Source organism: Hippichthys cyanospilos, chromosome 4 (assembly GCF_059441005.1).
Source record: "Hippichthys cyanospilos isolate Australia breed blue-spotted pipefish chromosome 4, RoL_Hcya_1.0, whole genome shotgun sequence".
Taxonomy (NCBI): Eukaryota; Metazoa; Chordata; class Actinopteri; order Syngnathiformes; family Syngnathidae; genus Hippichthys; species Hippichthys cyanospilos.
In genome coordinates, this window is record NC_142372.1 from 9,222,803 (window position 1) to 9,236,599 (window position 13,797).

The window sequence follows — 13,797 nt, forward strand, 5'->3', positions numbered from 1 at the left end:
CTGAATGATGGCATCGATGACCTAAGGTAATTAGAGAGCCAGCATAACTACTTGTTTGTTTCCAAAAGCAAAAAGGTAGACATCTATTAGATGGAGGCATTTATTTCTCTTAACTGGGACACAGCATTGATTAGAGAGACACTTGAGAGGAACCGCATACATTGCTAGTTTGGCGAGCAGTCATTATATCTTGTTGGCGTCACTTAGGAGAGGAGTGAAAAACATTCTTTGTATTAGCAAGAAAAAACACAAGAGCAGTTTTCTCTATAGATAATAATTGTCCAGTTCTGACAAAACTGCTTCCATGGCAACATCCGTGCTAGTTTTTTGATGGGCACCTTTGATTACAAGCTTACTGAGACTTCATTGCTTTTTTTTTTTTTTTTCATCAGATCACTTGCGGGTTTACTCCTGAAAAACCTATCTCCAGTGGCTACCCCAATCTGTGGAGAATCTCATCTGATCCACAGAGATCAGCTGTAAGAAAACAATAAAGACCAAGCGTGCACACTGGATACTCACCAAGTCCTCGTTGTTCAGGGTGGAGCGGTTCACCAGAGCAAACGAGATGCCTGCCTTTCGAGCAGTGAGGGTCTGCGAGCAAAAGTGGAACAAGGTGCATGGTGATGAGGAGAGAGAAATCAATGACCTATTTTTGAAAGGTTTTCTGCAATTCATCACGGGGCAGACAATGGATTTGCACAAGGGAATAAAAATAAGCATCCAGGCACAACTCCAGTTCGGAACTTGTGAAAAATACATTCAAGGAGTGATTGTTGATTGTCCCAACAAAAATGTATGTTGAAGGACAAGAGTTTTTATAGCATGACGGTGATGGAGTCACTGAAAGACTATTTTGTGTTCACATTTAATACAAGAGGGAAGCTTACCAAAGCCTGCGGTTTCCAAGAGGCCACCAAGTGAGTGAAAGAAAGACACAAAAAGAATTAGACAGTTTTGAGAAAGTCAATTAGGACTAAAAACACTAACAGCAGAGTTATAGAATGTTCCATAGTGAGCGTACGAGTATCTTAACTGTCATGCAGGACTGCTAATTGTTTGTTGCGTTCTTTCTTTGGCATACTATCCCGGCATCATAGATTATAGAGCCCATTGCGTGATTTATTTTTTGTTTGTTTTTAATCCATCCATGCACTAAATGTTACTCGTTTGCAGTCATGCTTGACTTTTCTCTAAAGCTCGCTGTCGAGTGAAGCTGTTTGCTCATATGTTCTGCTGTATGCTCTGCAGCATTTGACAGAAACACGGAGAAACGCACACAGACGGACACACTCATGTACAGGTGAAGCCAGCTGTGCTACACAAATCTGACTCACGCACACAGCACACACGCTTGCTTGAACATTGACAAACGCACAATATGATCAATGGGCACAAATGTGGTAACACGCATGTAGACTAGGGGTGGGAATTGCTGAGGACCTTAGAACTAGAAACAAACTGAGAACAAGCATACATAAAGTTGAAAATTTAAATAGCTATGGCTAACATTGTACATATTCAAATAAAAACACACACAGGCCACGTTGGGCTGTCATGTCTGCCATCAGCATGTTAGTGTGCATGACAGCAAACTAAACTAAAATAAATTCATAAACTCAAAATAATCTAAAGATAATATTTATTGCTCCTCCAGGACTTATAAATGATGCCAAGATCAATGGAAGCATGAAATAAAAATGTACAATTATAACAACCCAAAAAGGTCTTTGCACTAACAATACGCTAGCGCCATCTCAAGGCAAACAAATGAACTGTCGTCATACTGTCAACTGCTACAAACAATACGATTCATTTAGTCAAGGAGCGTATTTTATTGTTCTTTATTTATGTACTTTGAATTCGATTATTATTTATTATGATTATGAAGTAAAGTTTTTTGTTTTTGTTACAGTTTTTGATGCATTTGTATTTATTCATATTATTCATTTTTAAAAGTCTAGGAGAATTTTTGGGGGGCTTGGAACAAATTAATTTTGCGGTCCCTTTTTTTTACCATTGTATTACCAATCACAAAATAAATGCCATACTGCTGATTAGGACTACATGCTGACCTGAAAAAAATATGTCTTAATTTATTCATAGACATGTTCCTTTGCAACCAATACCAAATGGTACCAGCGCATGGGGGATGCTGCTTTACAGTATATTTTGTCAATATTTTGTCCCACCTCCAATATAGATGCACAGATACACACATACGCACAAAAACCAATGCACATACACGCAAAATGATTCATTAATTTTTTTGAACACACTTCCTCTGAATCTTTTAACCCATTGTGGAGGAAGTCAGGTGACACAAACATTGCAGACACATACAGTTTGACAATAGCGGACCTGTCTTTACCATCAGCCTCTTATGTGCGCAGCCCGGTTCTGGTAAAGATCTACGGACGGCCATGGAGAATGGCGGAGGGAACCTCTACATGAACTGCGAGCGTTGATGTAAGTTTTCTGTCTTTTATCAACATGCACCAGCACTGCTGAGGTTGCTGCAGGCAATACGACATAACTGATAGGATCTGATCGGTGGCGATATTGCTGCTGTTCGAAATCAATTTCCATCGTCTTTGATTTTTTTTTTTTCTTTATGTGTCTTCATAATGTTATGTGGGTGAGCCCTGCTGCTGCTGCCCTGAAGCAATCATACAGCGAATGGGGGGGAAGGTGGGGAGCAGGGGGGAGACATTGACAAAGGGGTAGGCATGACAGGGGGAACCGGCACCAATTGTTTTGCTGACTTCATCCCACGTGTAAAAGCCTTGTAGAGCGTCACTTTTACATGATTTAAAAGCCTCACACCGTTAAATCAAGAGTCAATGAAGTCTCTCCCGGAGTTATATATTTTTAGGTTGAGTTGTCAACATTTCAAGTTAAATCCAATAATAATAATAAAAAACATCACAAAAAAGGCTGAAATCTGACAACTCACTGAAAAATATCACCCATAGCTGAGATGGGCCTATGTAGGAATGGCAGAATATACACGCAAAATCCCAAAAAGGTTTAAAAAAAAATATATCAAGACAACAACCCATACTTACCAAGACAATGTTGGTTATTAATTTCATGAGAGACATGGACAAATACAGCATCAACTCATGTTGTTCACTGTGATATAAACATTTATCAGCATCCATAGAAAATAAAACATTCAAATGTACCTATGGCATTACGCTATTCTATAATTGTTAAATTAGCATTCACAGTTTAGTATTAAAATTATTTTGCTACGGATTAAGTGCATGATGATGAGAAACATACATACACGAGACGATCACAGACAAACAAGAATAGACAGGTTTCTTGTCATTGTTTGAGAGGCGGCAACCGTGTGCCGCTAAGGCGGAGTGTGGTGTTACTGTCGGGTATGTTATGACACATTATGTGCAATAAAAAACAAATTGAAGGGGTGGGAGGGGTTGGTTTTCCCTGGAATGCAATGTCAAACCTTCTCATTTGGGTATCAATCAAGCTGCAATACTCAATAGGACGTCTTTTCTTTCAGCGCTTGAAATACACATTTCGGTACTGCTCGTAGTTGTTTATGCATCATGCTTTAAAAAATATCTAATTGTATTCATATCTTAATCCTTGTGCAGTATTTTGACCATTTTCAGGTCATTTTTTTCTTCATCATTCTCACAGTATTTTGGATAAGAGATGCCCCATTCCCCAATAGTGTGATAACTAAGTGTTTGTGCCATGTTGAACTGACAGGTTGTCAACATCTGGGTGAAATTTCAGCTCCCGAGCGTCTTCTTTCAATGTGAAATGCTTTCTATGTAAAAATCTGAGGATTGGACAAAATACCGCACAAGGGTTAAACACACCACTGTAATCCCCACAAAGCAACCAGTTATTGTAGTCAAAACTATCAAATAGGGGTACAATTGCTACTGATTAAGTGCATGATGATGAGAAAGATACATAAACGAGACGATCACTGACAAATACGCCTCCCTCGTTCACCTGCCATAGTTAGCAATCCCATTAATCATATGACACAAGGATTACATGTGCCTGTGTGAGACCGAGTGTGCCGTGACCTCTTTTTGACTGTGGTGTGTATATCTTACCTATGCAATATGATGCATTATCATAAATAATGTGAATACACCTGAGGGGATACATGTGTTCATTTACAACTAACCATTTCTTCTTTGATCTGCCCATAATCAATTTAGCCAAGACAAAATGCCGTCTTGGATTTATACCTATATAATGTAATCAGTTTGCCTGTAAAGCAAAATTTTTACTGCGCTCATTCAGCCAATACTCACACAGCGAAGGGTTCCACCAGCGTGACACAGCGTAAGGTCACTCAGATAGCTTTGACATAAATCACATGCAACCCCATTTGAGGCAGATGACTCACCAGGTCTCGGACAAGAGGCACAGTCCTCTTGCGGCGTAAATCTGGCATGCTGTCAATACCGTAAAGAATACTGCCGGCCCTAGAGAAGCAGACAGATTTAAAGTGTATTAATATCATAATAACGCCATGCGAAAGGGGACATTACTACCATGAGGTCTTTTGATTTATGTGGAGCAACGAGCACCATGGATCACGCCTCCTGCCTTCACCTGTCTCACCTTTAGATGTGACTTCATTTCATTCCATTGGAATATAGATCTAGATTATTTAAGACACATTCAGACCTCGCCAGACATCAGAATTCAGAAAAAATGTGGTGCTTTACACTTGTCTACAAATGAGTACATATAAGCAAAATTGCAATCCTAAACGGGCAAAATCTGGAATTAATGTTCAATGAAGTTAAACCTAATTACTGTATTTTTTTTTAATGTGCAGTAATGTGCCCGATATTCTGGTGGGCCTTATAAACCAATCTGTTTTATAACCCTATGTGAGACTGCAATTTATGGTCCAAAAAAAAAAAATACTGTGCGTTGACCACAATTTATGCACAAATACCTCTGAAATGATCAGAATAATAGCCCTGTTCTTAATCGATTTTATGGCAATAGAATAAATCATATTCAGAGGTGGTCTCTATAAAATCTTTTGTCACCAAATGGGGAATACGCTTCATTCATAAAATACAAAATATTGGGGTAATCGTAATATTTTTAGAAGTTGATGTGAGCATAAGTAGCAGAGGTTGGCGGTGAACTTTCCATTGATCTGTCACTGATGGACGCCCATTTTGCCAATGAATGATGAAGAATCTAAAAAAAAGGCAAACTCAGCATTGATGTAAAATGGTTTTTCATTCATCGTATTTGTCTTTCACCGGCAGAGGTAATCGACACACTGTCAGTTAGTCCGTTACTGAGGGATGCCCATTTTGTCAAAAAAACGAAAAATAACGGACTAGAAAAAAATGTTGAGTGCCCAAATCTCATGGTGACAAAGTCAATGATGGAAGCATGGTGATAAACTGAAGCTTACACTTTGGTTCGGAGTGAAAAAATAGCATACTGACGATGAGGGTCCAGGGTCCCAATGAATGACACACCAGCAAAAATTTGTAAAATGGAAAACATGTCCAAATAAATGTTGGTGTGAGCAATTGTACTTTTCGGAGTTATTGCGAGGCTTTAGCTAATATTTTACACTTACTTACGTGCATATGTTTCAGGTGATTATCTTATTTTTCAGACTAAAAGGCACACTGGGTTATATGGCCCATTACTGCACATTCATGGAAACAAAACAGTACAGCTAACAAGTCAAACATTATTCAACTTGCATTTGTCATCCAAACAGAAGTCACACAGTTGATTTTTGTGAGAAAAATTAAAGAATTGCCTTAGAGCAGGGATGTCTAACTCATATTTTTTGGCCGCATCGTAGTTATAATTTTTGTTAGAGGGCCGGTATGATTGTGAAATTAAAACAATTTTAGGTGTGTTTGTCACACTTCTAACTAGTTTTGAAATAAGAGCTTGGTAAAAACTGTTCAAAAGAGATATTTGGAACACAAAATGCTTGATATTTTTACCCCCAAATTTTTAAATGTTGAGGACAACTTGCAAATTTAGTATTTTAACCAGAAACTTGAAGTTTGATCAGGATTTCGCGGGCCACATGAATTGATCTGGTGGGCCGCATCTGGCCCCCGGGCCTTGAGTTTGACACCTGTGCCTTAGAGTATACAGTAGGTCTCAAACTCCAGTCCTCGAGGCCCGGAATCCTTTCCCATGATTCTGTCTTAAACACACCTGAATCAAATTATTAGCTGATCAGCAAGCTCTGGAAGTGCTTGAAAAATGATCCTAATCATTTGAATCAGGTGTGTCCAAGAGAGCAGCATTGGAAAACATGCAGGATTACGGCCCTCCAGGACTGGAGTTTGAGATCTACTCGTATGCTTTAGAGTCTACCTAATGCGGTGCTTAATTGTCAAAGTGCATTACATTGAAATTCTTGTATCCCATTGTAAAGGGGATGTCTATTGTTTCTGTCAGTGTGACATTTAGGTGTACACTGTCCTCTCTGCGCTCTCAATTGTCACACTCCCCAAGGGCCCACTCTGCATCCTTTCCCTCGCTGTGCCACCGGCCTCGTTCCTTCACTACGAGGCTCTGGGCGGCATCACCTCAACTGTCACTCAAAGCCTCTCAAATGACCTCGACAACAAGTTCCTCCTCAGAGCTGCTGGAACTCCTCAAGCCTTTGTGTCAGGCGGTATGACCCCCCCTCCCCCGAGTTACACAATGTGACGAGCAGCACGGCAGGCCCTTGCCTCACCCCTGGGGCTCCTCGGCGCTCGCCGGCTCTATGCGAAGGGCATGTTCCAGATGGCCGAAAAGTGAGCTGGGGTCATGTAGGCTAAATAGTAGTAATGTTTTTGAAAACTTTGGAAATTGTTCATGGTCCGATAAGAGACAGTTTAGCATGTGGGATGCGTTACTGGCTCGCAGCCAAAAGGCTACAATGTTACCTTGGCCTGTGTGGAGCTGGCATGTTTTCTTTGTGCTAAATTGGGTTTCCTCCAAAAACATGATTTTTTTTGGTTAAGTAAAGACTCCTAATTGTCCCTTGCTAATGTGCCCTGCATTTGGCCAAAAATCAGGACAGCGGGTACTTGTTAACCAAAGTCAACTAGTTTGGCTCTCAGCCATACTTAGTAGTGTCAGACACTACTTTATCTGTGAAGCGGAACCATCAGAGAATCATAGTTGGTCATTCAAACCTGGGTAACTTCAATTTTTAATTTCAGGTTTCTTAACATGCGTTTTGCAAAGTATTGGGCCAGTGATAAGATTGGCTATGCTCAATGTTTGTGGACTTTCTTCTTGTTTTTCCACGAATCAACATTTTCATGTTAAATCAAGTACTTTAAAATAAATTCTTCACAGACTTCAGATATTCCACATTATTTATGGTTTGAAATTATTGTCTTTATATCTCAGGTTTCACACTTGCTTGTTTTTTACCCTTTGACAGATTTCAGACCTATCAAATGTTCTAGTAGTTTTGTTCATGTAAAAAACTGATGCATTCTGACAATAATATGCAATAATATTGCATTAGCTAGATGTCTGATCCAGATGTGAGTTCAATACCTGGAAATGAAGTGAAGCCTAAATGTCTCGTCTACAGCAATGGTAAAGAAAATGGCCTGACTGCTTAAATTTTTTTCAGTTTGAATTGCCCTATTTTGCGAGCTTTAGGGCCATGCTGCCTTAACTAATTGCAGCTACTTGGCAGAGACACAACAGCTTCCTGTCACATTTTGCTGCACCCAGTTTGTAGCGTAAAACAAAAAATCAGCCCAACCAGATGAGAAAGTGAGCAACCACTCACCCTCCAGACTGCAAACCCAGCACTTTGGGGTCCAAAATACTGCGAGGCTGCAGGAGAGAAGACAAATTCGGTGTTAATAAAACACCGCAGGATACTAGCTACGTGGCCAATCATGAAACGTCTCATTCATAACCAAACACTCCCACATTAAAGAGTCAATTCAGGATAAAATAAATGATGGGCGAGTAGTAGGAGGAGGAAAAGGAGAGCACAGCGGGAAGGGAGGGAAGCACCGAAGGCAAAAATGGACCAAATTATTCCACATCAATGTAATTTGTAGGCTCAAGACTGAAAATGATGTCGCTTTTGGTGCTTCAGGCCCGGATATGCCTATTGTGTAATGCTCCTTGTTCACTGACCAAAATAATACGACACACAAATTCCTCTGGGTGGAAAAAAAGGGTAAGAGCATAATGGGTTGGGATGAGATCACGACGATTATTATCATTATTTTTGCACATGCAGGGATTTTCTTTCTAACATATGACAGGTGCACCATTACATTTTCTACTTCACATTTAAACACACATGCAAATGTGTTAACATCCTTTGTAATAATAAACAGTGACTTAAAACCTGAGTATCCAAAGCGCTGCAATCTGAAAGAAGAAAATAAAGTATTCAATCAAGGGCATCTCACATGCATAAGCATTCAATCAGTGAATAAGGTTGTAACTCACATTGTGATCTAAGGAAAACAGTCATATTATAACAGAATTTCTGGTGTAAAGCTTATCATTAGAGCCTTTTTAACTCAGCATGGTAGATATCTTATCAAAAGCCAATGTTTTCTATCATAACCAAACAAAAAGACAGTATATTCAAGTAAAGTGTCAGAAATTGGCAGATTAATTGATAATTTCTTTGATAACCAAATAAATGCTACGAGACCTTGTTTAACTCAATCAGTCCCCGAAATGTTCTTATACATTTTCTTAGGAGTCCAGAAATTCAATACCAGGTATCTACACTTTTTTTTCTGTGTTGGACTTGAAGAGGGTCCAAAATAGGCTAGTACTGATTAATAAAAGTGTCCACATCCTTTCAGTCGTACAGTTGTTATTATTCACAGATTCAGCAATAGAGGCAAGTAGAAGTGCACACATTTGTTGAACCAACAGAGACATTATTTATTCAAGATCAATGAGTTTCAAGTCCCAAGAAAAACAACATGAGGCCGACATTTGGGGAATTGTGTTGGCCTCTGCTTCAGGTAGCGTCATTGTGTGTCATAATAGTGTAAAATCAGGAGGAGAATTTTCAAAAAGATTTTTATAACATGTTTAACATATTTAACAGCCAATTAAATGATCACCCATTCTGCTTGTAGACATTGTGCACATCATGTAAAAGTACACAGGTGCATCTCAAATACGAATATCATGGAACACATAATTGATTTCAATATTTCAGTTCAAAAAAATTTATCTCATTATTGTGATAGAGTGAAAAGACTCCTGATTCATTTGCAGATAATTTATAACTAATCAAAACGTTGTCATTTTAAAGCAAATTTGCCTTTGATATTGTAAAATATTTTCCTGTGTGGTTATGTTTAATTCTGCATACGGGTCCCATTTCTTGAATGCAGAATTATTAACTTTTCTCCAAATATCCAAGTCCTTTGAGGCGCACCAACAGAATTGGTTAACACACACAAGGCCTCTCGGAATGGAGCATATACTTTTATACATTCTGTGTGATGACATAGAAGCGCTGAGCTGAATGACCAACCATGCACATTTAATACTTTGGATCAATGCGACACGATATAAAAGGCAGTTTTGATCGAACGCACGCACCTTAACAGGCATGTTGACACGGTACATTAGCCGAGCGGCGAGCAGTTTGGTGTCAGATATCAATTTTTACGGACCAACCCACAAGAGCGCAAGGTGGACTGCAGAGACGTAATTAGTCCACTATTGATCCGCGTATGATAGATGGCGGCACTGTCATGAGCTAACGTAGAACAAACTAAGCACAGGTGTTCATAAGAGGGTGATTAAATTGTGGTCGTAATTAAAACAACCGCAGGCGATTTTGCTTGCTGTTGACATGCTGTCAAGAGGACTGTTCAGACAATATTAAATGATGCACAGTGTACTTGAAAGTTAGCACCTATTACAGTATTAATGAGTGAACATTAAAATATGAATAGCACTCTGCAACTAAAACTGCTTTTTTCCCACCAGGAAGGTAATCAACTCGCAAAAATGCCACTGAATGAAAATAAAGGAGGACGATTCAATTCCCAGCTTATCAATACAATGTCAAGCTTCTATTGTGATTTCGGTTGCTTGGTGGTAGCTATCGTCATGTTTTTTTTCACCTTTGTCATTATGGTCATGTATTTGTCACCTTTTGATCATGTACTTTTTTGTCTTTTGTATGTTTTTATCCCCTTTGTGATATAGGGTCCTCTATTGACTGCTGTGGCAAGTTTGTTTGTTGATGTATTGTATCATGCAGTTACAATGACACTTAATATTGTTTTAGTATTTCACATTGGGTTGTTATTTGACAGTGTTTAAGTTCTAGATACTCAGTGGTACATTATCAGAATGCCAAGTCAAGTTTGCAAGCTGGCATGTCAAGCTACCTCTCTAGTTTCTGGTTTAGTTCGCAATTCTGGTTTTCTGAATAATGTTTCATCCAGTTTGGTTTCGGAGTTTTCCCATTTGTGGTTATGTTGTATTTTTATGTATAAAGATCTTCTAATTTTCCATTTACGTGTCCTGTATGCAGTAGATAGCATTGAATCACCTGTGCTGGATGCAAAATAACTACTTTGTTAGCTTATTGTAAGACCTTCGTTAACATGTTACCATGCCAAGTGGCTATCAAGAATTAACAAGATAACTTTGGAGGAATTTGATTGGAGAAATGAGTGAAATTTCAGTTATCTGTTCTAGCCATTATTCTTATTCTTATTCCCTTATTCTTTAATAATTACGATATTTTCCGCACTATAAGGTCCACCTAAAAGCCTTCAATGTTCTCAAAAGCTGACAGCTCGTCTTATACAGCACATGCACCTCGAATTTTCACGAAATTTTGACGAAAAAAAACTCAATCAACATGTAAATTCTACGTTCCCCTGTATTTCTGTTCTTATTTTTTTTATTTGTTTTTTTAAACAATTGAAATGTATATAATGCTCTGTTTGAAATTTTGATGTTCTATATATGCTCCAATTTTGAAGCAATACATATGGGGACAGGATGCAAAAAATGCAAAGAAAGCACAATTTTTTTTAAACCAAAAAAAAAAAAAAACATTTTAAGGTATTTGTTGGCAATCTGTTTAAAAAATGTTTTAATAATAAAAATGAATAATAAATTAATAATCATTTTATTCTTTTAACTCTTGATAAGTTATCGGCATTGATCTAAACAATGGTTTTTCCCCATTCTTCAGATAGTACTTTTCACAAATCATATTTATTCTTCATTTCTGATAAGAATGAATAAGAATCAATGTCATTTACTTATGATAGCTCCATCTAGTGGATGCTTAACGCAATCCCAGCCAGTATTGTACCTTCTATTCTGTGCGCCTTATAATGGGGTGTGCCTTATACATGAAAAAAAAATTAAAATATGCTAGTCATTGAAGGTGTGCCTTATAGTGCAGAAAATACGGTAATAATTATAAATAATTTGCTGGTGTTTTAAATCATAAAAAAAAATCATAAAGCATAATAGAAGAGAATGCAAAGAAATAAATTAGTTTTATAGAGTGCCATTACTCTATACTGGAAAAAGCCGGGTCACAACAATAACATCCATAAGTGTTGCATATGTGCCTTTCAGAGGATGGGTGACAAAAATGTCCTTCTGAAACTATGGAGTAAGATCGCTGTCAAAAAGACCATCACTAAAAATTTGCATACATTATTCTTAACATTAAAACATGATGAGCAATTGAAAGCTCCGCATTCCACACCATTACCATATGCCATCACTGCTTGATGCATCCGCGGCAGATAACTCACAGATCGACTTACTTTCCATGGTTGCGTGGCGTGACGTCATCTCAATTTGCTTATTGTGACTCAAACTCACAGAAAAGAGAGTTATATCCACAGACAGCAATCCTCGTGAGAAACTGATTTGAATGGTTAAACATAAATTTGTCTTTTTGACAGTGATCTTACTCCATACGAAATTTACCCAGACTTCTAAAAGATGTTTTTTTGATGAATGAGTTGAAAACCTTTTACACCCTTGTCCTATTGTGAATCTGCTTCATGCAAAAGTATCCAAATCAAACCAATCAATGCCGGCCGTTCCTCATGAAGACTTTAATCCCTTTTTGTAAACACGGTATACCTACGCGGAGCATATTCTTGGCCTGCTGTGACCGAGGCCACAACACACAGCGCCGGATGTGGCTGCACCCAAGCAGAGCAACAGCACTCAGCTGTGTGTGCAGGCACCATGGACAGCAATCAGCTAAGCTACTCTGAGCCACAGCCTGACAAGATTGAGCCATTTCTCGTCCACAGCTGCACAAGATAAAAGCCTTACAGCCGGCCGAGATGAACCTCATTTCGCAGGTGCCTTAAATCTTAAGGGGGAAAAAAAAAAGTAAAAAAGATAGCGCCTGAGGTCTCTTCCCATGCCGTGGGCAAAAGTGTTGCGCGAGTAACAATCGCAGTAAATTTAGCATCTTGCAGCCGACACGCGTGATCACACCTCGCGTAGATCAGCGCTCACCAGAGCAGAAAAGGCTGTTTTTGGCTGATAGTGGAAAATACACAACAACATTCGCTCCAGGATGGATACAATGGAGACACAGTAAATATATACTGTGTTGTTCTATTTACTCATACAGGCAGAGGTGCATGCGCACCGGGGGAGGGGGGGGAAAAATCCTCAGAGCGGGTAAAACAATTGTTACGTAATGGAAAAACAAGCCCCCAATTCAGTAATAGCTGTATGACACAAGGCTCTACTGTAGTGAAGAGCTTTAACCTTGTCTCAAACCGATGCAAGGGATTTTACTGATGCTTATCACGTGAGGTCATATTTTACGAGAGGATTTGAAAATGCCATCGTCAAAGGAGAGCGGGATAATAAAAGTATAATCATTCTTTTTTTTTTACAGCATTGCTGTCAAGCTCCCTATCAATGGCATTGACCAGTATTCGCCAAATGTTCACTGAGCCGAGGCACATATTTTATATTTTAAAAAAAGCTTACTGCACACTACCTAACAAAAATGTCAGAAAATAATACAAATTGATTTGCTGATATATGAAGGGTCAGCGTTCCCGACTTTACTATGAATGATCACTTTTTTATAGTAAACTGGTTTAGTGCCATCTGTATTGAAGAATTGCAAGAAGCAAAGGCAGAGAGGGACCTCAACTAAGCTACAACACACCAGGCATCACATACCAACTCTTAAGTAGGGCAACGATAAAATATGATTATGAACGTGTATCACTGCTCTGTGAGTCTTAAAGTAGCAGTCGTTTGACTGTTTATAATAACGACGATGTGGTGACCCACAAAATAGTTAGAGACCACCAGGGGGCGGTGCCTTCAGTGAGCGTGACCTTTGCAAAGCCGATCTATCAAAAACAGAAATTTTAAAAGTAAAACAAAGCAAGCTAAAAAAAGACCTCTGTCATCAGTCATATCTCCACAAACATCTATGCCAATTTCGGTTGGCTGGTCTATGGTTTTTTCCATTATATACAAGCGTTAACCTACCAGGATTTAGTCAAACGTTTTTCCTGGTAAAGTAATGGCAAACTGTTGAAAGACATCATCTAACCATTTGTTATTCAGATAGATTTCATTTTAAAAGAATCCAAGCAGCATCATGACTGTATAAAAATATCAAGGTCACTTAAAGCAAACCATCTCCATATTCAAGCCCAACCTGACCTTCATTTCAGATGTCAACACATTCTTCAGTTTCATTTTGTTTACATAATGCTGAATGGATAATCACTGGAAAAAAGGCTTTAAGTTATAACTCTT

General features: G+C 38.6%; 1 protein-coding gene across 2 annotated transcripts in view; it reads right to left on the minus strand.

Moving 5' to 3' along the window:
- The window catches only part of unc13c (unc-13 homolog C (C. elegans)), a 118,244-nt gene that overhangs the window by 84,628 nt on the left and 19,819 nt on the right, over positions 1–13,797 (minus strand). Inside the window, exons 3-6 of one of the 2 annotated variants that reach the window (XM_088412518.1) lie at positions 8,378–8,400; positions 7,802–7,848; positions 4,403–4,481; positions 523–576 (exon numbers count right to left, since the gene is read on the minus strand). In XM_088412518.1, the coding sequence (XP_088268644.1) occupies positions 523–576; positions 4,403–4,481; positions 7,802–7,848; positions 8,378–8,400 (203 nt within the window). Of the gene's footprint in view, positions 1–522; positions 595–4,402; positions 4,482–7,801; positions 7,849–8,377; positions 8,401–13,797 lie in introns of both variants that reach the window. The other variant, XM_088412517.1, reaches the window with a different exon arrangement.